The sequence below is a fragment of the Notamacropus eugenii genome, chromosome 3 (assembly GCF_028372415.1).
Source record: "Notamacropus eugenii isolate mMacEug1 chromosome 3, mMacEug1.pri_v2, whole genome shotgun sequence".
Lineage (NCBI taxonomy): Eukaryota > Metazoa > Chordata > Mammalia > Diprotodontia > Macropodidae > Notamacropus > Notamacropus eugenii.
In genome coordinates, this window is record NC_092874.1 from 224,792,938 (window position 1) to 224,820,115 (window position 27,178).

The following is a 27,178-nucleotide window of genomic DNA, read 5'->3' on the forward strand; positions in this document are numbered from 1 at the left end:
GAATCTACAAGGGTATCAGTCCTTAGTAGTTAACAGAGAGATATGCCTAAAAGGAACTTCATGAGGACTCCATAAAAGGAGAAAAGGATTTCCAGAAGTTGTGGATTAGCCCTTTGCTACATGTGCTCTCTAAGCTTGAGCCTACTTTTCCCTAGACTCTTGTGGGAGAATACGTCCCAGACTTTTGGGGACATTGACTTTATATCTACTACTTGTACTATACTTGCTTAACAAATACCCTTTTCTAAAAACCAATTAAGTTTTTGATTGGCTATAATCAATGGGAAACACCCTGAATTGGGGCCTCCTCAGGGTTCCCTTTAAAACCCTGGGAAAGTAGTAAACAACTTCTCTTTGAGGTCTCAACTTGCCAATGCTAGTAGGATTTGAGAGACTCAGCCTAAAGGCTGCATCACACATTTTAGGCACTTACTCGAATTGTACTGGCTAAGTAATTCCTAAGGCCCTGGCCAAATCTTTTTTTTTTTTTAACTGGACTTATGATTTCATTTATGTAAGGAACTTTTGCTAAGGAACTCAGTTTGTGGCCCTTCTGAAACTAAATAAGACTGAATAAGACTCTTCATTCTGTGTTCATTCTTGGAGTATGAGATCAGGAGATTATGTAGTAGCTTTCTGGCAATCAATTACTCCTTGTTTTTAAAGGCCATGGTAGGAGACAAGGAGTAATGGAAGACTTGTTTTATTTTATTTTTTAAAATATGCTATCGATGCCTTTTCTCTTTATATCTTTGTCATTCCCCTATGGAACCTTCCCCTGTGACAAAGAAAAACAATTAAGTAAGAACTTCTACTATAGCCAAATCATTAACAAGCACTTATTAAGTGCCTACTATGTACCAAGTAAGGTAATTAGAGGGCTCAAAGTGTTGGGTCTGGAGTCAGGAAGACCTGAGTTCAAATCTGACATCAGACACTTACTGTGTGACTCTGGGCAAGTCACTTTAACCTCTGTTTGTCTTAATCCACTGGAAAAGAAAATAGTGAAGCACTTTAATATCTCTGCCAAAAAAAACCCCGTGGACAGTATGTTCCATGGGGTCATGAAGAACTGGACAGGGCTGAATAATGAAACAACAAATGTGCTATGCATTAGTGCTAGGGATACAAAGAAAGGCATGCTCTGCCCTCACCGTGCTCACATTCTTACAAGGGTTGGGTGGAGATGATGAGGTGCTTGGATGCTTGTGCTTGTACCCCAGTTCCAAGCTCATATTCTTACAAGGGTTGGGTGGAGATGATGGGGTGCTTGGATGCTTGTGCTTGTACCTCAATTCCAAGTTCACATTTCTCCCCAGCTTCAAAACACTATCCCTGACAGTTTTCTCTCCAGCCCAAGGACTCTCTACTTAGCAATAACTCATGAGTAGGCCCCAGTAAAACAAACTATCTTTCCCTATCACAAGAACAATCAGACTTCTGAAGAAATTCTTTTGTAAAAACAGGACTATCTTGTAACCACAGAATTATCATGTATTGATTCCCAAAGTAATCATATTCAATCCAGAGGTCAAGCTATAGATATAGCTATAGACATATCTATAGATATAGGTATCAACTCTCAGAGCTATCTTGCTACATATGTAATAGACCAAAAATACACCCCTGAGAAACTCTTTCCCCTGGTTTTCAGTAGTGAATGATGTCAGTGACCAAGGTTGTGAGTTATCACTTTATTAACATATCTGTCAGATAATCCACTACTTTTCCTATATAAGCTTTAGCATCATTCTTGTTAAAGTTGCAAGTTCCTTAAAGAATGCAAGTTCCCTGAGCATCTCTGTCTGCCACATTGGCATTACAATAAACCTTTGTCAACTTGACAATGCTTGAGTCCATGAATTCATTCCAGACAACCGTGTCCTGCACTCCAGTCTTTGGGTAATCCCTGAACATCTCAAACCACATCAGGGAGAGAGACAATATACAAACAACTGTGTTCATACAAAATGTATCTTAGGTAATGCATACAGTATTCAGTACCAGCCATCCACCTTTCTGTCATGAGGTGGTATGTATGTTACCTCTTTTCTAGGACTTTCATTAATTTTTCCCATTTACTCAGAGTCCAGCTCCCTATTTTTATTTCCAACCTTCTTAAGACTCTGTAGATAAAGGAGTCAGGAAGACCTGAGTTTAAATCCAACCTGTTTACTTGAGCCTAGGCAAATCACTTAGCCTGTCTGTCTCAATTTCTTCAAATGTAAAATGAGGGTGATAATAGCACCTCTCTCCCAGGGTTGTTGTGAGGATCAAATGAGAAATATTTATAAAAGGTACTTTAACAGAGTACATGGCACACAGTAGGTGATTAATAAATGCTTGTTGCTTTCCTTCCTTTCCCCTGCCCAGAGAACCATTCTTTGTATCTATTTGGTATTTAAAGCCTTTTACAACCTGGGTCTAATTTACTTTTCTTGGCTGAATTGCTCTTCATCTCTACACCAAACTGGCCTTCTTGTTCCATCTCCAGTCTCCAGGTCTTTGAACAGGGCATCCTCAATGCCTAGAATGCAGTCCTTCCTCATTTTTGCCTCTTAGAATCCTAAACTTCCTTCATAGCTCAAGATATTTCACCAGCTGCTAGTGCCTTACTTCCATGAGCCTGTATTTACTATACACACACACACACACACGCATACATTTTTATGTACATACACACTTATTTGCATATACTTGCATGGGCACATGTTTATTTTTACTCTCTTGAAGGTTAAGACTCCCATTTTTGCTTGCATCCAGAACTCACTGCTGGGAATTGTTGGGACACTAAGCACTCAGGTAAGAGGTTTAGCATTTGAATTCAAAGCACCACACACATTTGCGTGCACACATATATGAATACATAGGTACTTAATAAATGCTTGTTGATTGCTTGCTAGATTGATAGAAGCGAAATGACAGGCCCATAGGCCATGCTCACACTTAAACAGACAAGCAGCCTACTGTAGTGCAAAGAGCACTGACTTTACCTACTCCAACACCTCCGGGGAAGATAATACTGTTCAATCTTTCTTTTGTCTAACTGACATTTCTCTTGCTGCTTGCTGGGGAAGTTCATTTCTTTTCCACTCTCAGATATTCAGAAGCTTTAGCAGCTCTAGAAAGAGAGAGACTGACCCTAAGAGGATGGACTTTTATTATCTGAGTAGTAAAAGGTGATTTCTAAGCCTGCGCATTCCAAGCCTCTGAAAGGTACCAAAATTGCCTCCCTGGGAGAGTTATCTGAAGTAATCTCTCAGACTACCCAGGGCCTTGGGGTGAGGCAAGGCGGGGAAGAATCTGGCAATCGCTCAAGGCTACGTACCTGGAAGGGTTGACCTTTTGCTTCCCTTTGTGTTCGTTACTAAGTCTAATGTTTATTCCCTTTTTCGTCAGGGTCTTGAAACATTTGGAAATTGTTTGCTAAGGTTTGAGGGAAGATATAGGGGAGTAGATAGGAGAGGTATGTCTGACTCACTGCAGGGGAATTGTTAAGATACTAAATACCCAGGAAAAGGATTTCCTGTTCAAAGCACCACACACGTACATATGTGTGTGTACATGTGCGAATAGATGCACGTAAATATCTTTGTATCTAAAAAGACATACAGATAATACAAACACACATACAAACTCTACACAGATATGCATGCACATGGGTAGGTACAAATAGACACTAGATGCTCTAACACAGACCCACAATTACACAAAGTGACCTACCGGCAGGAACATAGAATCTGGGATTAGGTAAACTGAGTTTGGATTCTGGCCATGTTGCTTTACTAGCTGTATGACCTTGGGCAAATCATGTAATCTCTCTGGACCTGTTTTCTCATCTATAAAATGAAAGGACTGTACTAGATGATCTCTCTGGTCCCTTTCAACCTAACTTCTTATCTCATATATACATACATACGCATGTATACACCTGGACAGATACATATATAAAGGTGTATGTATGTACACACATGGATACGGACATATGTATAGTGCACCCACATAGACACACATAAATATACTTTCATATACACAAATACACAAAGATACGTGCACTGCCTCAGATACCCAGTTGCACAAGCGCAAATACACATCCCTCACTGTGATTATAAATCAACGAGCTCTGTAGCTAAACTGGGACGACTTGTCAGCCATGCTGTGAAAGCTGATTGACGACGTTCAGGGCCTATGGGGAAGGCAGGGGGTGGTGGTGAGACTGGGAACTGTTCTTATTTCTAGAAATATTTTCATTCATTTTGGAGGAGTTGGGGCTGGGTGATGAGGAGGATTGAGGGAGATTGCCCTGCTCTGCTCTCTGCAGAAACTGTTTTCTCACGGGGTGGAAAGTGAGGGTAGAGAAAGAGTCAGGAATGGCTCTGAGGCCTCTCTGGTCCAGTAGGAGGGAAAATCTTTCTCTGCCCTCCTTATGGAGCATTTGATCTCCTCTCTGTCGCTTCCCCTTATAAAACATTCTGTCTTCCGTTCATTTTATGCCCCACCCCATCCAACCATGTTATGAGTGTGTTTGTGTGAATGTCTGTATGTCTGTATGAGTGGGACACAAACCAGATTTTCCCAGAATACCTGACCACAGCTTCCTGCAAGGGGAGGGCACTGAGGGTTAAGAGCCAAAGAGATAGAGAGGTAGAATGGGACCCTACCCAAACTACTTCTTAAGAGGAAATTCAGGCCTGGGGGTGCTAAGATAAACCTGTTCTACTAGAGGCTGAATCAAGCTCTAGGATCCAGGAGTCATGTTGCTTAACTGTCCCTCAGGGAGAGGATTCCCTTGGCTGAAGAGCTGCTGACTTCCCTTAGAGCTGGGCTAGGGACCACCAGGCAAACCTCTTTCCACATTGGCCCTTGAAGCATGGAGGAATGGGATTGTCCCATGAGTTGCATGATCCACTACTGACCTCAGGGCCCCCGCGTCTGCGCATAATCCCAACTTTATCCCTCACCACTATCACTGTCAGCTGCAAACTGAGACACCCATGGTCTAGGATTATAAACCTCAGAGCTGGAAGGGACCTTGGAGATTATCTGCTCCAAGTGCCTCCTTTTATATATACATATATATGAATATATGAAAACATATAAATATATGAAAACATATATGTGAAAACACATAAAAACATACATATGAAAACATATATGTGTGTATGCACACACACATATGAAAACTAAAGACCAGAGGGATTAAATGATCTTTCCATTGTCCCACTTGGTCAGCTGCCTTGCTTTGGCAACCCTGCTCTACATTCATCTTGTGCAAAAAGTCTTCTATGGCTAGTTCTTCCCCAGACATTTCCACAAATCCTGCCCCCATCCCCTCAGAGCTATCAGCCTGACCCTTCTCCAATCTTGGTCTCTATCTCTGTATCCTGATTGTAGCTAGTCTCCTACATCTGATGAGGCCTCCCAGATGACAGCGTGACAGGGTCAATGTCTTCTCCCTCCCGGTCATCCTCTTTGGGGACCTCAGGGTTAGGAGGTACTGAGGGTGGCACGGCACTGAATGTGGCTGGACCCGATTACTGCACCCTTCCCCCCACCCCTCCTCAACCCTTAGCCAGTTCCTCAGGCAAAAGTAGCCTAGTCTCTCTGGGGAGATTCCTGCTAGGTTGAGAAAGGTGGATGAAAGCCAACCCCACCCACCTACCTGCTGTAAACTGATCTCTCCAGCTGGCTTGGGGCAGGCCCAGCCCAGTTCCTAACGGATAAAAGGGGGCCAGCTTCTGGAGAGGGGGGATTCCAAAGGTTCACTACTCCTGTTTCACCCAGGCTTGTCCAGCTGTGCCCCGCCCAGCCTCCAGCCAGAACTTCATTTTTGACCAGCATGTCTGTCCAGTTTAGCTCCCAGACCTTCAGTTCCCGCTCTGCAGCCTTCCCTCGAAGGGGAGGCCAGGGGCTGCTGAGCTCCGTAGCCTCCAGGGGAGGCTCAGTCAGCCAGATGGGGGGCTTTGGAAGCAGCAGTCTCTATGGTTTGGGTTCTGGGAGGCCTCGAGTGTCTGTGGGATTCTGCTCTGCCTATGGAGGGTCCTCCGGGGGAGGCTTTGGAGCTAGAGGGGCTGGCCTCCAGGAGGTGACCATCAACCAGAGCCTCCTGGCCCCACTCAATTTGGAGATTGACCCCCAGATCCAGCAGGTGCGAAAGGAGGAACGAGAGCAGATCAAGACCCTCAATAACAAATTTGCCTCCTTCATTGACAAGGTAAGAAAGGGATGGGGTGGAGAGTTTGGGGCCTCCCTCTCCCTCCCCCTCTCTTTCACCCCCGCCCCCAACACCTGAAGCTACAGAGAACTCTAGAATTACAGGGAGTGGGGAGGATGGGGGTGGGAGTGATGGTGGGGAGGCTAACAGTGGACATGGGAATTAGTTTACCCCTATTTCCCCTTTCTAGGGATTTAGGGACTACAGAGCCTTGTAATCTGACCAACCCTTATTTCTTTGAACCTGTTCTTAAATCTCCCTTTCTTCTGGGAGTCTTTCCTGTCTCTCTACCCCACCCCACCCCTTCCTCCCATCCAGCATCTAAAACTCTGTGTGTATGCCCTGCCTTCCTCATCAGACTGGGAACAGGTGAGCTCCTCTTCCCTCAGGGGGTGACAGAATAGAACGGGTTTCAGTGAACAGGTGAATTAATGGTTCCAGTAGAAATCAGTTCAAATCCAGGCTCAGACACTCACTAGATGTGTGATCCTGGGCAAATCACTTAACCCTGATTACCTAAATTAAAAAAAAAAAAAGTAAACTCAGTAAAGGGAAAAACAATTTCGTTTGGTTTTTGTATGCCCCGCACCTAGTGCAGCACGTAATACAGGCTTACTTGATTGACTGACCATAACTGGGAGGGATCAAACACAGACACAGAATTTTTTGGTGGACAGTAGCTCAAGCTATTTTCAGGATATTATACTAAATAATAGAACACCGGTCTCGGAAGCAGGCATTGTGGATCCTGGCTCTGATACTGCCCATGCGACTACCCATAATTCAGTAACTGAATTTCAGTCTCTCCCTCTGTAAAATGGGATTTATAATGCACGTGCTCCTTACCTCCTAGAGGTTTTGTGAGGAGCTTGCTTTGTTCTCCTCAGACCATGAAGAGGCTTTGAGTTAGCGTTACTCTGTGGACATTAATCAGGAGTGTGGCATAGCGGAAAGAGTGTGGGCTTTGTAATTGCTGGACCTGAACCCCAACCATCCTCCGCACTCGCTATCCGTGTGGCCTTGTTCTAGTTGCTCACTCCCTTTGGAGCCTCAGTTGCTCATCTCTAAAATGTAGGAGTTGGACCAATCACGGAAGTCCCTTTAAACTCTGATCCTATGACTGATTTTTCTTGTTTTTCCCCTCTCCCCCTCCCAAAGGAGAGGCAGAGGAAGGTCAGACCAGACTGAGAGGGGTCCAAAGAGAGCTGGGACAGGGAGAGAGGAAGCACAGGGCCAGGGTCTTGGTTGGTTTCTTTGGGGAGGGGGGAACAGCCCTGGGTTATTTCCCATGTCCTCATTCCCATCTCCTGGCTTCCTCCAAAGCCCAGCTAAAATCCTGCTTTCTATGGGAAAGCGTTTCCCAATCTCTCTTAATTCAGGTGCCATCCCCTGTTGGTTAGTTCCAAGTTTATCTTGTATAGAGCTTGTTTGTACACACTTGGCATGTTGTTTCCCCATTAGACTCAGAGTCCTTTGAGAGCAGGGACTGTTTTTTACCTTAATCCTCAGCACTTAGCACAGTGACTGGGATACAGTAGGCACTTAAATGTTTATAAATGACTGGTCCCTTTGCCACCCCAACCCAGAGTTTTGACATTTGAAATCCGTCACATTTCCAACCTTTCTCGAGTGTTCTCCGGTATTCCTTGCAGAAACCCTCTACTCCAGAAGTATTCATTCCCTGACCCTGACTAAGTCCCACACTTCCTCATTGTTTGCATGATCCCTCTCACTTGGAATGTTGTGTCCACACCTCGGCTCCTTCTACCCAGGGCCCAGATCAGATTTCGTCTTCTCCAGGAAGCCTGCCATTTACTGGGGCACTTGGCATTCGATGCCTTTATTGTTTCTTATCTATTTGTCACCCTGAGTAGGGCTGGGAGGGCGTTGGCCTGGCCTCATTCTCTCTCTGAATTTTCCTATAATGCCCAGCACGAGGAGTGGACAAAGCGCTGGGCTTAGAGTCCAGATAACTGGGCACAAATCCTTGTTCTATTTAGCAATCATGTGATCCTCAGTTTCTTATTTGTATAGTGGGGATACTAATGCTATAGCCCTATAAGGTACAAAGAACAAGTAAAGAAAGTCCTCTTTAAACCTTCCAATGCTATAGACATGTTGTTATCATTACTAATTATCACTATTGTTATAATACGATCAGCTAGATGGCTCAGTGAATGGAGCTCTTTTGCCAGTAGTCCTCATTTTTATAGTTGATGAAACTGAGGCAAACAAAGGTTAAATGAGTTGCCTAGGGTCATACAGCTAGTAAGCGTCTAAGGTCAGATTTGAGCTCCGGTCTTTCTGACTTCAAGCCCAGCTCTCTATTCACTGTGTTACTTAGCTGCCCCTCTCAGTGTCTCTTCTCTGCCTCTGTCTTGGGATCTCAGGTACGCTTCCTGGAGCAGCAGAACCAGATGCTAGAGACCAAGTGGAGACTCCTCCAGGAGCAGAAGTCCTCCAAAGGCAGCTCCCTTCCAGCCATCTTTGAAGCCCACATTGCCAACCTGAGGAGGCAACTGGACGGACTTCAGGGAGACCGGGGCCGGCTGGAAGGGGAGTTAAAGAACATGCAGGACGTGGTGGAGGACTTCAAAAACAAGTAATTATGGGTGGAGGTGGGGAATTGGGGGGCCCTGAACCTCAGTGGAAGTCCTGCCATACTTGATGTTAGTGCAACCATACTCCTGTCTTCAGAGCTGATGAATCTCTAATTCAGGTCCATGGTTTTCATCATTTCCTCCCAGAAAGACTCAGTCTACTTATGGAAACCCCTTCCCCCATCATATGATTTCTGCTCTCATTACCTCACCCTGTCCCCCCAAAATGTTGAGAAAGACTTTCACTAAACCTCAATTCTGGGAGGACCCTAGACACCAGTACTACTCAAACTTGAACCCAAATCCCATCTACTACAACCATCACATCTGCTTGAATACTCCCCGATAGTGAGGAACTCACTCCATTATCGCACAGCCCTAATTGTAAGGAGTTTTTCCTGACCTCAAACCTAGCATTTGCCACTTTCCATTCACTTAATTTCCATTCATTCTTAGTTCTTTTTTGTCCACTGGGGACAAGTCTCATTCCTTCCTTCCCATAATAGCCTTTTAAATGCTTAAAGGTAGCCATCATGCTTCCCTCTAAGTCTTTCTGAGTAAATAGTCCAGTTGCAAGTCTGCCTACCATCCACATGTCATGTAGCTTTGTCCCCTCTTATTGGAATCTCAGGAGTGGCAGGCTGAAACTACTTGGTTTATGACTCTTATTGACAAGTCCTGAAGCATCCCTTCCTCTCTCCCCCACCTTTACAGTGTGCTCTTTTGAGGTAGAGAGAGGCTCTTTCTGAGTCTGGTCATCAAAGCAAAAAGCAGGTGTTCCCCTTTCTTGGACAAGGACTAACACTAGTGATGATTCCTTCTATGAGTTGCTCTTGAAAGAGAGAGGAGTGGGAGAAGAGAGAATGCTTTATTCTAGCACGGGTGATTCAGGTGGAAGAAACCTTTCCAAACAGAATATAGACAAATACAAATGAAGCATCCCACTTATGTGGGGATGCAGAATACAGGACTCCTGGAGAGGTGGCAGCGTGATAGGGTGAAAGGAGCATTAGATTGGGAATCAGAGGACTTGGGTTCAGAGGTGGAAAAGTTCTAACCTCTCTGGGTCTTGGTATTCTCTCTTGGAAGATGAACAAGCTATGTTAGTTGAACTTCTAGTTTTGGTTCTAAATCCTATGCTAAAGGACAGGATTGTCAAGGGAGAGAGAGGCATCAGAGTTCAGTAGGATACACAAAAGCTAAAGATATGAATGCAGAGAAAGTGAAAGACCTGAAAGACTGGGACTTCTGAAGACAGCCTGGGAGATAGCCGCTGTCCCTTTTCTTCCACTGGAAATCACAGCCTGAGTGCTGGGGTGGGGCCAAGCCTGGTACACTTTGGTGGGGTACCGCAGGTATCAGAGAATGAGCTTTGCCTTTGGAGGGGTAGGCTCAAGGCTAAAGGCCCTAGGGCTTAATATAGGAGGGCCACTTTGGAGAAGGACTAGATACTTCAGGCAGAAACAGGAAGGAGGTGGGAGCTGGCCTAGATAAGAGCAGAGAATGAGCCTTCTGCCTTCTGGCTATGGAGAAGTGCCCTGCCCATCCCTTGCACAGAAAAGTCAACATTCCTAATCCTCAGAGCAGGTGGAGTGGAGACAGGTGCAAAAGAGAACAGTGGAGGGGCTGATGAAGGCTGCTAGGGATTCTAAGCACTGGACCTAACTCTTTTTAACCTGATGATTTTCACTTCCCTTTCTCCTCCCTGCCCCCTTAAAGCCCAGATCTCTTCTGCCCTTTGATCTACTTAGAAAGCAGAAAGAGGACAGGCAGGTGGTGAAAAATCCTGGAAGGCAGGGAGGAGGCTCGCTCTTCCTTTCTGTTTGTACTACAGCTGTTCTACTCTTTGTCCCTTGGTCTGCCTGTGGCCATTGAAGCAGATTTCAAAGGCTAGGGTGGGGCAGAGGGAAACCTGGATGTTTTGCGCAAGTAACAACTCTTGGAGACTCAATTTCCTCCTCAATAAATTGAAATCCTCTTGATTCTTAATCCCAGGATCTTTCTTGATAGCTGCCATCACTGACAACCATTGGATGCTATTACACTCCATTGGCTACAACATCATTTATTATTATCATTTATATATTTATATACAATTATAATTAGTATTAGTAATTATTAAATATTAGATATTATTAATATTACTAATGCTCCGAGATCACCCAATTATAAAACTATTAAACTAATGCCCCCTTTTCTCTTGAAACCTTCTCCCCAATTCCTAATTCTACCTAGTAAGACAAACTTAATTCACTTTTGTGACCCTGTCTATCCTGGTGTCTTTAGACCCCCATTTCTGAGTACCATTTGCCCCATACAGAGTTCCAGAGAAACTCATATAGAGGACCCTGGGAGATTACATTTCTGTTAGACTTTGGCAGACTCTTGGGCTTGGAGGGGGTTAGGGGTGGGGAAAAAGGACTGGTTTCCAAGAAAAATTATTGGAGAACTGGATCAGCAGATTACTTTTGTTTTAGGGTTCCTAGCAGGGTAGAATGAGGAGCTTCCTTGCTGTCCCAACCTTCTCACCCCATCTATTTCTATTTTCAGGTATGAAGGTGAAATCAATAAACGGACAGCTGCTGAGAATGAATTTGTGGTGTTGAAGAAGGTGAGGGACAGGCAGGAGCAGGGGTGATCAGGAAGTGGTCAGCATGTGTCCTGACATGTCTGTATTATGGTAAAAACCCATTGGTGTAGAACAACAGCGATGTGTAGTTGGAAGAATGATGCTCATGGTGGGGTAGCTCTGTTCCCATCTTGGTGGCTCTGATGTGCTTAATCTCTTTGAAATCATTTCTTACAAATGAAATTGAGGACAAAGTAAGTAGAATAAATTCCTTGAAATCAGGAATGATTTTGGTTTTTGGATCCATGACACTTGTCAACGTGTTTTAATATGGTAGGCATTTATTAGATGCTTGTTAGATAAATCTTTCTCGAGTCCCCTTAATACTACCACCTTCCCTCCGCTGATTTTTGTGTGTCTTATTTGTACTTAATTATTTACATGTCTCCTGTTAGACTGTGAGCTCCTTGAGGGCAGGGACTATATTTTGCCATTCTTCGAATCTCCAGCGCTTAGCACAGTGCCTGGCCCATAGCACTGAACAGATGCTTATTGAGTGACTGACTGCTTTGTAGTGCTACCTCATTTGTTTGTTGGAACGAAGGCTCATTATGAATGCTACAGCTTAAGATGCTACAGAAGTGTGAATTACATGTCTAGACGACCTTGGTTTTAGTTTCAGTTTTGCCACTAAACTGCTCTGTGTCTTTGGACTAATCAATTTCTCTTTTTCACCATCAGAGGATCACCACCATTTTCCTCTTTTGTAAAATGATTATCTCTAAGGTCCTTCTGTTTTTGATGTTTTGTCTCTAAGACTTTATGACTAGGATAGGTAATGTCTTCTCCCAAGACCAATAGTCTTGCTGGGTTAGGACAGCACGTGAATGGCTCAAGGGCTCTGGATGGATCAGGTTGCCATTTTGTTCTCTGAGTTGCGCTCCTAGTCTTGGCCAAGTACCCCACAAATGGGTGAGTGCTCTTCAGAGTGTGTGGTTGGCTCAGCACATACCCATCTTTACTGATGGGGAAACCATTCAAAGCATGTGCCCTGGAGATAATGGGTCAGAATTCTCATCGGCACCAAGAAGAAAGCATGTATAATACACACAATACACGCCACAATAATTAAAGTTACATTGGATGTGTAAGGTACTTTACATTCTTCTGAAAGCATTTTTGTCTTCCTTATCTCATTTAATCCTCTAACAGCTCTGTGAGAGACATCAAGATAAGAATTATTTAAAATATTTTTACAGATAATAAATAGACCTAGAGAGGAAAAGAAATTTTCCTAATTAAGATCATGAAACCAGTTGGTGGTAGAACTGGGAGTCCAATCCCAATCCTAGTTTGAAATCTGGGAAGTAGTTAAATGCTAAAGCTTGGAGGTTCAAGAAATCTTAGCTAACCAGGACCAAGTATTAAAATCATTTAACCAATATGTTGAGTGCTAAGTATAGAAAGAGTTTTGGAACTGGATTCAGATGATCTAGGTTTCAATCTTGACTCTTTGTTATTTACTTCCTATGTGCAAATTAGTTTAATTCTCCGAGCCCTCTTTATAAAAACTGGAGGTTGACTCTATGACCTCGATGTTGCTTTCCAGCTCTTGATACTCTCATCCAACATTCTAACACTTCTATGATTAAGAATAACCATGGTTCTCCTGGGGGGCTGGTGGCCTCCATAGGTTTTCTTTGAGCAAAGGGACATATGTAAGCCATGACTTTAAATATCAGTGCAGCCAATGGCCATCATTTGGACACGAGTGGGTCAATGTGGTTGCTTCTAGTTTTGTGGACTCACGGTGTCTTCCTTTCTCTGACATTCCAGGATGTGGACAATGCCTATATGAACAAGGTAGAGCTTGAGGCCAAGGTAGATGGCCTGACTGATGAGATCAACTTCCTGAGAACACTTTATGAAATGGTAAGGACTTCTGGGAGTGTGAGATGCTTAGGGACTGAAGAATGGGAGGTTCCCAACCTTTGGGCAGTATCGCACCTAACCAGATGTGTTTTGGAGGGGTGGGTTTTGATGAGTGTGTGTGTGTGTGTGTGTGTGTGTGTGTGTGTGTGTGTAAACAAACTGGTAATTCTTTATACTTTTATACTTTATACTGTTCTATGTATATGTGTATGTATATATACACATACAGTAATAAATACATGTATGTGTGTATGTACATATGTGTGTGTCCCCAATCCAAGGACAGTCTAACAAATGACTCTTCTTTACAGCAGAAATACAAACAAAACTCTAATTCAACAATATGTTGACAAGATTCTCTATGTATCTATGTGTTTGTATTTATACCTCTCTCCCACCACTTTTGGTTTCCAAGCTTCCCTGAATCTTTAGGTATCCATGTTTATCTCATATCTCTCTCAGTCTCTCTTTAAGTTTGTCTCTTTCAATATCTGTCTTGGTATTTTGCTAGGCTTGGGGTCAGGAAGCCTTGAGTTCAAATCTTACCCCTGGCTAGACTGGTTGCTTAACCTTTCTGGGTCTCAGTTTCCTTATCTATAAAATGCGGATCACAATACCTGCAGTGCCTCTTATGTAGGCTCACTATGAACCTCAAAGAAAATAACATGTAGGCCACTTAGGAAAATTGAAAGTGTTATATAAATGACCACTATTCCTATTATTGCCCCTTTCTTTCTATATTTCCCTTGGCATCTGTCCCTTCTCTTTCTTCACTTCTCTTTCAGAATCTCTTATACTTTGTCTCTCATTGTATCTTTTGTATCTCTCTTTTGTTCACTTCTCTCTCAGTGTCTCTTTGGGTATCTTTATCTGTTGCCTTTCTCTTTGCTGCATTCCCCTTATTTTCTTCTTAATCTTGACTGGTGTGTTGTGGGCCTATGGAATATGGGGGGAGGAAAGGCACTGCCTGCTGGTCCCTGACTGTAACTGTTCGAGTTTCTACAGGAGCTGAATGAGCTGCAGACCCAGATCTCAGATACTTCTGTCGTCCTCTCCATGGACAATAGTCGTAACTTGGACCTGGACAGCATCATTTCTGAGGTCAAAGCTCAGTATGAAGACATTGCCAATCGCAGTCGGGCTGAAGCTGAATCCTGGTACCAGATTAAGGTGAATGGGGCTTTGGGATGGGTTCAAATCCCCCACCTGGTAAGGACCTGCTGAGGTCATCCTATTAATTCCTCTGACCTACCTCATTCAGTTCAGACGGACAAAGGCTTATTCTTCAAGACTGAATGGACCATAGTTTTCCTCAGATACCAGTCAGCCCCAAACAGAAATCCTCAGTACATAGAACCATAGTAAGATATCATTTCCTCTTCTTGGGTACTCATCAAAGATTCTTATTAGAAATATAATGGGTATAGTTTTCAAGAAGCAAGAACCAACTTCATGTCATGATAAGACATGGAAAGAGGATCCTAGTGTAGGAAGATAGAGATACCTGTACGTGTATATATATATATATATATATATATATATAATACATATATACACACACATACATATATAAATTATATATATACACACATACATATACCTATAATACATACACACATAGATAGATACATATATATACACACCTGTAATACATATATATTAATATATACAGTATATACCTATAATACAGAATATTATACTCCAAGTACAACAGAGAGACATTGTGACTTGGTGGATAGAGTGCCCACTTTGGAGTCAAGAAGACTTGAAGTCAAGTCCTTCTTCTGACCCTGGCTGTGTGACCCTGGGCAAGTCACTAGTCTTTTAGTTTTCTATATATGAATATGAATGACTATGATTTATAGAGATGGTCCCACCTTATGTTGGAAGGGAGAGTTCCCTCAGTAAGGAGTTTCCTGTAGCAATGAAATCACAGTTCCAGGCCCTATCCCAGATGAGTCATTTAGCCTCTGTTTGCCTCAGTTTCCTCGACTATAAAATGGGGATAGTAATACCTATCTCCCAGCATTGTTGTGAGGATTAAATGAGATAATATTTGTAAAATGCTTAGCAAAGTGCTTGGCACATATTTAGATGCTATATATAAATGTTAGTTATTATTAATTATTATTATTACAAAATGAAATATCATGTGAAGTCAGAGAAAAGAGAACATTACTGGAAAGGGTCTGAGGGAAGACTTCACAGAAGAGCTAGATTGGCATTGAGCTTTAAAGCAATGGGTAGGACTTCAGCAGGTGGTGGGAAGTGAGGCCATTCTAGACAAAGGCTAAGGGAGATTGTTGGTGGCTTGTGCATGCATGTAGGAGGGACACACCTGAGCAGGGAACACCGAGGGCTACCTTCTTGGCTCTGTGGATGAATTGTTCATTCTCATTAATCACCTCCTGTCATCTTCTCATTTCTTCCTTCTAGTTTGAGTCCCTCCAGGCACAGGCTGGGAAACATGGTGAAGACCTTCGGAGCACACGGAATGAGATCTCTGAGATGAACAGAGCCATCCAGAGATTGCAGGCTGAGATTGACAATGTCAAGGGCCAGGTAGTGTGGGACCCCTCCCCTACCACAGCTAACAAGCCCCAAATGCCCAATATTTTGATTCCTAAAAGAAAGAAAGTTGGCATTGTGAGACAAGTGAATTTTCAGCATTGTGAAAACCATGCCAATTTCTGGTCCCCTCATCCCTTGCTGATATCCTACCCACTCCCATTGCTTCTTCTTCATTGGCTTCTTTATATACTTATGTGTCTGTGTGTACACGCGCGCGCGCGCGCGTGTGTAGGGTGGTATGAGGGAGGAGGGTGATAATACTCACAACCCTACCTCAGACTTACTCCCATTTGGAATTGCTGTAAGATATACAGAAGGGACTGTTTACTCCCTGGAGTTCATCTTCCATTCTGAAGGATGGGACCCCAAAGGAAAAAGACAGAAGCCCAGCCGGAGAGACAGAACTGACAGCTATTTGACAGAACCATACCTAGTAATTTTGAAGCTGAGAGCAAGCAGCATAAATCATTGTGATTCATGATGGGAAAATAATACAAGAGGTCATTTGGTCAATTCAGCTTAGAGATATTTAATTACTATAGTGACTCAGAGCTGGGTATTATTCATAATCCTGGCCATCTAGTAGTTTCCTGTTTTAACTAATTATTCTTTTTAACGTAAGCGTGCTAAATGCAGTTGTTTCCATGTTGTGGAAAGAGTGTCTATGAAGCCAACATGTGAATGCAGCGCATTTTTCAATTGCACAATCTTTTAAACTCATTATTTACATTTTTCATGCTCTTTGTATTTTAGTGCCCCAGGGACAAAGTCCAGGTCTCTCTGTCCTAGTTTTGCTGCTAGTTAAGTTGCTGGTTCACTCTGGGCCTGGAAAGTACTAGACTGGGGTATCCCGTTGATCTGTTAGGGATACTCCAAGCAGGATCTGAGGAGGGGAGAACACATGGGGGGCCCAGAAGCTATCAGGACTGATGGGACAAACAGGTCTCTTTCCTTACCCTCTCTCTACCTCTAGGCTGATCCTAAATGATTTCAAGTTCTTTATTAATTCCTCAGTTGGGGGACTCAGACTTAACAAGGCCCCTCAGCTGCCCCAGGGGGCCTGTTCCAACCCGTATTTGAACCTGGGAGTGTCTTAGGAGGAATTTCTGGACTATTTTGGTGGTTCTGAACTGGTCGAGGAGTTATTCTGTATTTTTCTTCCAGAGAACCTAGAACTTCCTCTCCGGGACCACAAATTGGTTCCCAGATCAGGAGCAGAGTATTTTCTTCTTACCTTGACTCATATAATTTGGTTGTGAAGGAATGAAGGAAATGAAGGAAAGGGCCTGGGGCTTTCTGAAGGCTTGGAGTTTGAATTAGCATACATCATACCACTCTGGCATTGTAGTCCCCAAATGATGCCCAGTAGTTAATTGGAGCCCATGGTGGAGATCTGAGGGAATCCAAAGTCTCTGGAGACACCTTTAGCTTTTATCCTGGAGGCTGGAAGATCCAAGTCCAAATTTGGTCTCAGATACTTACTAGCTGTGTTACCCTAGGCAAGTCACCTAATCTCTGTCTGACTCAATTTTGTCATCTGTAAAATGTGGATAATAATAGCACCCACCTCCCAGGGTTGCTGTGAGGATGAGAAATATTTGTAAAGCACTTTGCAAACTTTGAAGTGCTATATAAATGTACATCTATGCATATATCATATGTGTTTGCGTGTATGTATATATGTATAGCTCTCTGTCTCTTTTCTCTCTATCTCTCCTCTCTTTCCCCCCTCCCTCCCTCTCCCCCTCTCTGTCTCTGTCTTTCTCCTCTAGCTCTGTCTCTCCTTTCTCTGTCTCTCTCTCTTTGTCTCTGTCTCTCTGTCTTTGTCTCTGTCTCTCTGTCTGTCTCTTATCTCTCTCTCCTCTCTGTCTGTCTGTCTCTCTCTCAAGGATCACAGACTCCAAGCCAATGCCTAAAGCTTCCCTCTTCCCTCTTGCCCTCTCCTTTCTTCACCTCCCACCCTCTCTGCCCCACAGCGTGCAAAACTGGAGGCCTCCATCGCAGAGGCTGAAGAACGCGGTGAGCTGGCTCTCAAGGATGCCCGGGCAAAGCAGGAAGAACTGGAGGCTGCCCTGCACAGAAGCAAGCAGGAAAGGGCCCGGCAGTTGCGGGAGTACCAGGATCTGCTCAATGTCAAGCTAGCCCTGGACATTGAGATCGCCACCTATCGGAAGCTGCTGGAAGGCGAGGAGAGCAGGTGGGCATTGTGGCATTTGGCGGTAGGAAGGGAGGTGGGGTCTCTCGTGCAGACCAGCCCCCAAACACTTAGTGGCCATGACCGTGACGGACAGGGAAGGGAAACTTATTGCTGTATGAGGCAGGTTATCCCATTTTCAGAAGCTTTAATTATCAAGCAGTACCTGACGTGATCTTTAACAGATGGTGAGGTAGGAGGCAAACAGAGAGGATGGTGGAAGGCTCCCTCACTAAATGTTTATTGAATGAATAAGGCAAGAAGATCAGAAGAAAAAAGAGATAGAAACAACGCTGATATGTCTGAAGCCAATACTGGACTGGAGGGAGTATCAGATGCCTTTTCCTCAAAATTTATCAATTTACAGATGCGTTTTTTAAAGCAAATACCAAATGCATATAGATTGCATGCATAATGTTGAGTTTCAAGATTTAAAACTGTATTTTTCATACATGATCTTATTTGGCTCTCACAAAACCCCCCATGAGGTAGATTATAGTGTAACTACTACCACCCCCATTTTACAGATGAGCAAACAGACTCAAGGAGGGAGATATCCAATAAAAGATCACACATAAAGTAAATAGTATAGCTGGGATTTAATTTGCACTTGAGTCTTCTGGCTCTAAGTTCAATGTGCTTTTCAGTATACTGCACTGTTTCTCTGTATACCTTTTCCCTCCAACAGCTAAGAGTTTGGCTGGGGAGAAAAGGCTTAGATCAAATACCTAATTAGATAGTAATGTAGAATATAATCAAATGCTAAATTATAGGGTATAGATCATTAGATCCAAAGACAAAGGAGTGGCATCATCTGAATGGGATTGGTCGACCCCTCCATTTTATTTCTTTTCTTTTAAAAATTTTGTTATGGATTGTTGTTATTCACACTACAATTAGTTACTGATATAAACTCTTTCCATCCCCAGCAATAAGACCCTCCTTTGAAATAAAGAAAAAACAGTTCAGCGAAACGGGACTCCTCTGTTAGTCTTTACAGCTTACCCTTACAGATGAGGAAACTGAGGCACAGAGAGGTTAAGTGACTTGTCTTAGATTATTACAAGCGGTAAGCAGCCCAGCTAGGATTTGAACCCAGGTTATCTGACTCTAAATCCAGCTTTCCCCCAATGTATCTTCCTAAAGTCCTTTTTAGGTCTAAATCTTTTGATCTTATGAACTCTTATTAGACAAAGTCAGGATTGGGAATAGCTACCACCTACCTCAGGGTGGGGGAGTGTTAGGGGTACAGAGTGGGGAATGGGGTGGAGTTGTGGGTGTGGGAGGATGAAGAAGTGACCCATGAAAGTCTGGTAGGGATGGAGTAGTGAGAAATGTGAGATAGGATCTTTGCCAACTGTGGTAAAATGGGGTGTGTGAGTGGGGAGTTTGAGATTGGAAAGGGAGTTTCTTGGTTGATTGTTCTAGCCTCTTTGGGGCTGGGCACTGGAGCCCCAAATGAATGATTCAGAGCATGCAAATGTCCCCAAGAAGAGGAGGAAATTCAAGTCCCAACTGCCTCTGGGGAAACAACTAGACTAGCAACTGAACTGATCACAGAGAGAAATCCTGTTTTCCTTTCCTCCCCTCCTCTTACGACTTAGAGGCCACTTCCTCTTGAGAAAAGAATGGGAACCGACAGGATGTCTTGTCTATTAATGTATTAACTCTCTAGCTTAGCTTCTTTCTTCTAAAACGTTCCAACCTCCACATACTCTGTGCTCTGAAAGTCTTTAGCTGAAAGGGAGTTTAGGGACCATGAAACTCAAAGACCACATTTAACAGATGAGGGAACTGAGGCTCTGGGTTGCAAAGTGATTTCCCACAGTGAACTAATGGCTTCTGGCCTTTGTTCTAACTCAACACAATGTTCTATTTTTGGAGGAGAAAGGACCCCGCACAATAAAAAAAAAACAACAAACCTCTTTAAGCACTTGAATATGATTCTATGGTACCCCTCTTGATAAATAGCCTTGATCCCCATAATCTTTTCTCAATGTTCTTGGCTGCAAAGAATCAGAAGGGGAGGGCAAACCAGGCTGTCTCCTAGCAACTGTTTGCTCTGCAGCAGACAGTCATCATGGCCCCAAGGCCAACTGCTTCTTTCTAATGGGCATGAGTCACAATATAAATAAGCAGCTGCCACGAATAAATTTTTCATCTTCATAACATCTGTAAAAATCATACAAGTTTGCTGCAGGCTGACCCTTCACTTCCCTCTTCCCTTCATTGGCACCAAGTCAACCATTATTGAGAGCCAGTTCATTCCCTACTTCCCCACCAAGGGCAAAGAGAGCCCTACCCTGATAAGGGTTGAGGAGAGCCAGAAAAAGGGGGGGGCTCCAATGGCCCTCTTCACAATGAGTGTTTACAGTAGGACAACTCTGGTTGTAACTCTGGCTAGATAACTCTGGTTAAACAACCAGATCCAAGAAAGATAACTGATAAATACATAATTAATGAACAATTAGAGATCTGTAGTCAATAGATAATAATAAATAATATTTAATAATAGAAATAAATATATTCATATATAAACAAAACAAACAATTTAATAATATAGTATACACAATATAAAATAACAATTTAATAATATAAATATGTTTATGTGTAAATGCATAATAAGCAATATTTAATAATAGAAATAAATATATTTACATATGTAATAAATAAACAACAAATAGCAAATTAAATAAATAAATTATTAATAAACGACAATAATAATAAAATTGAGTGCTTATGTTTCCTATAGCAAGTTCTTTCTATGGGATTTACAAAATGCTCTTTTCATAACAACATAGTTGGCTATAGTAAGTATTCTTATCCCCATTTTTTCAGGGGGCCCAAAGATATTGGGGTAGCTAGGTGGTGCAATGGATAAAGAGTTGGCCCTGGAGTCAGAAAGACTTGTCTTCCTGAGTTTCAATCTGACATCAGACACTAGCTCTGTCTGGGCAAATCCTGGACAAAATCTGGGCAAATCCCTGTTTGCCTCGGTTTCCTCATCTGTGAAATGAGCTGGAGAAGGAAATGGCATGCCTTTCCAGTATTTTTGCCAAGAAAACCCTAAATGGGGTCATGAAGAGTCAGACACAACTGAAACGACTCAAGAACAAAAATATTAGGCGACTTGCCAAATGTCATAGAACAAGTAAGCAACAGGGACAAAGACTAGAAGAGTCCAAGCTTCCTGACTCCAAGTCCTACCTTGCTTCCACAATGAGTAGCTGGAGATAGGGAATGGTGAGAGATGGAAGGAATGGAGCCTGAGGGAAACTGAGTTAGGGAGGGAGCATTCAGCTGGTTTGTGAAAGTCAGGGGAAAGAAACCTGGGTAAGATGTTTGAGGTCAGTTGCTCTAATTCTTCTATACCACATGACTAATATGAAAATATGTTTAATAGGAATATATATGTAGAGCCTACGTCTGATTGCATGCCATCTTGGGGAGGAGGGAGGGAAGGGAGAGAGGGGGAGAAAATTTAAAACTTATAGAAGTGAATGTTGAAAAATAAAGAAATTAACTTTAAAAATAAACTAAAAAACTAACTAAAAAAAATAAAGAAATTAACTAAAAAGAGATGTTTGAGGTCTAGGAAAGAGCCTTATTAGAAGACTCAGAGATAGGAAAGGAAAAGATAGGAAAAAAAAGTTAGGGAGTGGTGAGCAAGGTTGCTAGACAAGAGCATTCATTGAATTTTTTTGTTTTTGTTTTCATTCAACAGACAATTATTAAATACTTATTATGTGTCAGGCATGGGGCTAGATGGAGGTGATACCAAGATGAAAAAATGACCAGTTCCTGCCTTCAAAGAGCTGGTTAGGAGCGAGGATGTGGGATGTAACATGTACAAAGCAAAATCTATAATACAGAATGCTTGAAATAATAAAATGTCAAGGGAGACATGATTTTCAGTTTGCGGGTAGAATGCAGATTAATAGAGTAAGGTTTTAGCACTTGAAATGGGTCTTGCAGGAAGAGAGGGAAAAGTTAAGTACACCCTAGGCTTCAAGCAGGGAGTCAAAGCTTGAAAGGTGCAGGAAAGATGGAGCTGGAAGAAGCAGCATATGTTATGACAGAAGGGAGGGTATCAAAGTATGGTATGAAGAGTATGAATTTGTTACAAAAAATGACTAGAAGCCGTGAAGAAATATAAGCTTTAACCAGTCCTTTTTTAAATTTTAGGTTGTCTGGAGATGGAGTTGGAGCTGTCAATATCTGTAAGTCACTGGTTTTTGGAATTGACACTCAAATCACAGAGACCTAGGGTCAACTATCTCAGGCCTCCTGAGTGTCCCAGCTGAGCATGGAAGCAGTCCTCTTCAGGCCTAGGATTTTGTCTGGAATTATCTGCAATTGCCCTAACCCTTTACTGTTTTTTCCTTGGTCACTACAGCTGGCACAAGAAAGCAAGTAGACACTCCAGTTCTCAGGCCATGGGATACAACTGGTGGGCAAAAAAACCAAAACCAAACAAAGAGGAAACTCAAAGTTTAGTTCGTGTCCTTGTGCAAACCCCTTCCACCCTCTAGGTCTATCAGGGATGCACGTAGTAACCAAATACATAGGTCACTTGCAAAAACATTATTTGTTCAATTAACTCATAGAGCAAGATATATGCTGTGCAACAAATATATAGATCAAATATAACACGTTGCATAAGTTGCAGTTGCTTATAGAGTGCATATCACTTGGTTAGGCATCAACCATTACATCCATTATTTGCTTTCTAATAATCACCATTATCTGTCTAACTGTGTCATTCTTTTACTTTTTATACCCTGTGCATCCCAAGAAAACCTTGTTAGCTTCTTTCTTATACTATATCTGTGACTGTGACTTTTCCCTGCAGGACCAAATAGTCCTGTTGCTTCTTTCATGACTTACTGATGGCACCACACCTTTGTGTCACCACAGTCCTGAGCTTGTGTATGGCCTAGGCTATCAGTTGCTGCTTCTAAAACCTATAGACAGCTTCTCTTCCATATCTGGAACAGAACTGGAAACATTAGGCAGTACAATGGTTTCCAATGTCAGCCTTACCTTTCCACTCTCCTGCCATACCCTGTTGGTCCAGAGGTCTCACTAAGGCTGGGACTCATTTGATTGTCCTCCTTGACACTCCAGCAGGTACCAAGATGAGGCTTCCTCTTCATCTGAATCATCTTGGCTATTATCCACTTCCAATAATCTATATGTAGCTGGATTAACCCTTCTTGGAGCTTCCTTGGCATCAGTTGGTCACCAAGGAGCCCTACGAAATTTTCAATGGGCAATAGGTGGTATCTTTGCACATCTCTAGCAATGGCACGCTAGAGTACAGGGCCTGAAGTCATCTTCCTGAGTTCAAATCTGGCCTCAGATACTCACCAGCTATGTAATTCTGGGCAAGTCACTTAGTTCTGTTTGTCTCAGTTCCTAAAATGAGCTGGAGAAGAAAATGGCTCTCCACTCCAGTATCTTTGCCAAGAGGACCCCAAATAGGGTCATGAAGAGTTTGGCATAGCTGAAACAATGGAACAACAGAAAACTGTCTCTAGGATTATTTTGTAGATTGGCAAACTGCCTGCCCTTTCAGCTACTTGACATAGGACAACTTTCCATCCATTTGTCATCTTGTGCATTCCCTGCACACCAAGGTTTCTTAGCAGAAAATCTATCCCTTTCCTGGAGTTCTAAATCTGATCATCATACATACCACTACAGGCTTCTATGTGAATTCAAAGTGAGTAGCCTACTTCAAGGAATCTCTCAGCTGAGGAATGTAGTGATTGATTTTCCATGTCTTTCACTCCACCTTCTGAGATGCTGAAGTACAGATCAGTACATGATTGTGGCTCTCCCCTAAACCAGCAGCTGTGAGGCCAAGCCCATGGCATTCTTCATATCATAATGTGCACACATTCAAAATGCCACATGTTGCTTCTATTGTGCCTTCAACTCATGTCTTATGGTCCCCAGCATATTCAGTAATGTGTGATTAAGTTACTCAGGTTGTGGCTCTTTTTGAGGGAGATGGTCAGGTATGGTTTTAGACTTTTCAATTCCTCCTTTCATTTCTACCTTCTTCAATTCAGATCTTTGCAGAGAAACCACACACACACACACACACACACACACACACACACGTACACATTGGTAGGAGGAGATTTCAGGTCTCTAGAAACCCACTGAAATAGTCAGACACCATAAGGATGTTGTTTATATTCTTACTATCTCCCTTGAGAGTTTAGCAAGTCTATATTCACTAGCTCCAAGAATTTACTGGCATTTATAATCTTTAAAGATATGGCTTGATTTAGTAGAACTTTCATTTGAGCACACTGAACATGTTTCACAATTCTTAATGACATATAGTGCCATCTTGTACCATTTAGAATCTATTAATATCTCTATAGCTGTCTCTCTAAAATTTAAAATCTATTTTGTTAAATACTTCCCAATTAATTAAACCTTTTTAACATTCATTTTTAAAAATTCAGAGTTGCCTATTCTCTTCTTCCCTCTCACTTATTTTCCACCCCTAGAGAAGGCAAGCAACATGATATCAATTATGCATGTGAAGTCATGGAAAAGAGTTCCATATTAGCCATGCTGCAAAAGAAAACATGCACAAAATACCGAGGAAAAGAAAGAAAGTAAAAAAAAAAAGTATGCTTTGATCCATATTCAGAGTTCATCAGTTCTCTCTTTCTGGAGATAGTGGTTTTTTTCTTTTTTTAGCATGGCTCTTTTGGAATTCTTTTGAACCTTTGTCTTTCATAGTTGGTCATTGTTGCAATATTTCTGTTACCATGTACAATGTTCTTCTGGTTCTACTCAATTCACTTTACATCAGTTCATATAAGACTTCCTAGGTTTTTCTGAAATCATTTTGCTTGTTATTTCTTAGAACACAATAGTATTCCGTCACAATCATATACCACAACATATTCAGACGTTTCCCAATTGGTAGGCCTCTGCTCAATTTCCAACTCTTTGCCACCACAAAAAAAGCTTCTTGAAATACTTTTGCACATATAGGTGCTTCTCCCTTTTTTTGATCTCTGGCTCTAAAAGTATGCATAGTTTTATAGCCCTTTGGGCATAGTTGCAAATTGTTCTCCAGAATGATTGGATCATCACAACTCCCTCAAGTATGCACTAGTGTCCCTCTTTTTCCCATCCCCCCTAGCATTTGTCATTTTGCTTTTCTGTAATGTTAGCCTATCTGATAGGTGTGAGGTAGTAGAACTCAGAGTTGTTTTAATGTCCATTTCTATATTCAATAGTGATTTAGAACATTTTTAAATGTGATTCTTGATAGCTTTGATTTCTTCTTCTGAAAACTGCCTGTTTATATCCTTTGACCATTTATCAGTTGGCAAATCTACGATTTTCTCTTGATATAAATGTGTCATTCAGGGCTTTTAGAAAGCCATAGAATGAAATTCTTTGGGTAGTTCCAAACCTTGTCTGACATCTCATGTGGGATCACTTAAAGTCCAGTGCAGCACTCCATTGCATAGCTACTTCTTGCTAATCTCTGAGGTCCTCATCAGCCCTGACATTCTAGGATAAATTACCAGATTGGGTTGGATTCAAAGTTCACTAGAAATAGGCAAGTCTGAGGCAGGAAGGAAACAGGCAAGGCTGCTCTTCCTCCTTCCTCTAAAAGTACAGAAAAGGAAGGGACCCCTCCATCCTCTCAAGCCTCCTTGTCCCAAATAACTTCCCACTCTTTCAGTTCCCGTCCTTTAATGCTTACACTAACCAGGCACCCAGTTTTAGTCATATCCAATAGAACCACTCCTAATGATTAAATTTTAAAAGAGAGACCTGGTATGAAAGAAATCCACAGATAATCCAAAAATGTGGTATTTTGACCTGGTGCTAGGGTTAGGGAGTTGCCTGGTAGTACTGGGAATATCTAAATAAACCATAGTTCAAGTCATGGAGTGGGGACATATTGACCTCTCTTCTCTCTCTTCTTCAGCTGTGGTGAATTCAGTTGGAGGAAGTTTAGGAGGTGGACTGAGCTTCGGTGGAACAATGGGCAGCAATGCCCTTGGTTTCTCCAGTGGAACTGGATCTACGATCTTCAAGACTTATTCTACCAGAACCACATCTTCCAGCCGGAGGAGCGTGCGGAACTGAGCTAAGGAGCCATTGAGGCTTGAGTAAGGAGAAATGGCAAGAAAGAAGAGAGAGATATTCTCCTTGTCCCCTAGTTTACCCCTTGATCGGCCTCCTTTCTCTGGAGCTACAGTGAGGAAAGAGATATGGAGAAGCTGGATCTGTAGATGGGTTTTTCCCTTGCTCTATGCCCAACCCCACCCCATTTCCCTTCACCACTACATAGCAAGTGAGAAAGTGGAGATTAGTGTGTCTTGGGGCCTATGGGGAATATCTGAAAAAAAACTCTTAATAAAATTTTTTCTTCTCAAGAGGGCTTACTGAGTCATTTTATTCTGATTCTAGAACAAGGATGTCAAGGGTCTAGGGGTGGGATGATTGATGAGTGATGGTGGCATCAATACTGACGTTTTCAGAAGCCAAGAAGTCAGAGTAATATGGAGGAAAGCCCAACCTTTGTGGCTCATACACATTCCCCAGTTCCCATCTCTTAATCTTAGCCTCAATTCCTCACATTCAGATCCTTAACCCCCCACACTGGAATTCATTAAGTGGTTACTAAATGCTGCTGAACTAGTTACTAGGGGAGATACAAAGATAAATAAACAAATACTCCTTGCTTTCTTTGTGCTTACTGACCGGTGGAGGATATAACTGACAAGGAGTCAAAGGCAACATCCAGGTTTTAAACCCATTGGCTGCATGAATGGTGGTGCCATTCAGGAGGAAGATTAGGTTTTGAGGAATAAATAATAAATTCAACTTTAGGTATATTAAATTTGAGGTGCTAGATAGATACAGGGAGGCAGATTTCAGCTCAGTAGAAGGGAGACTTTTTTTCATGTTTGAAACTGATCACAAGTGGAGTAGACCACCATGAAAGAGTAAAGTTTCCCATCACTACGGGTATAGAAGTGGAGAAATCTTCTGTCAAGGGTATTGTAGATGAAACCTTTCAAGTTCATTTCAATTCCAAAATTGGA

The 27,178-nt window shown here is 42.4% G+C and overlaps 1 protein-coding gene across 1 annotated transcript; it reads left to right on the top strand.

The window, feature by feature from the left end:
• The first annotated feature begins 5,664 nt into the window (after window positions 1–5,664).
• KRT7 (keratin 7) lies at window positions 5,665–26,506 on the top strand. The gene is made up of 9 exons (XM_072654732.1): window positions 5,665–6,214; window positions 8,605–8,816; window positions 11,365–11,425; window positions 13,220–13,315; window positions 14,321–14,485; window positions 15,752–15,877; window positions 17,863–18,083; window positions 22,266–22,300; window positions 26,056–26,506. Exons 1-9 carry the CDS (start codon window positions 5,840–5,842, stop codon window positions 26,214–26,216), a joined length of 1,452 nt encoding a protein of 483 aa, XP_072510833.1. The 5' UTR covers window positions 5,665–5,839; the 3' UTR covers window positions 26,217–26,506.
• Window positions 26,507–27,178: the final 672 nt, after the last annotated feature.

Excerpts from the sequence above, each read along its gene's own strand:
- KRT7 (XM_072654732.1), top strand. The coding sequence starts at position 5,840 with ATGTCTGTCCAGTTTAGCTCCCAGACCTTCAGTTCCCGCTCTGCAGCC. Across the intron at positions 15,878-17,862 it reads TTGACAATGTCAAGGGCCAG|CGTGCAAAACTGGAGGCCTC; the intron begins GTAGTGTGGGAC and ends TCTGCCCCACAG. Across the intron at positions 18,084-22,265 it reads CTGGAAGGCGAGGAGAGCAG|GTTGTCTGGAGATGGAGTTG; the intron begins GTGGGCATTGTG and ends TTTAAATTTTAG.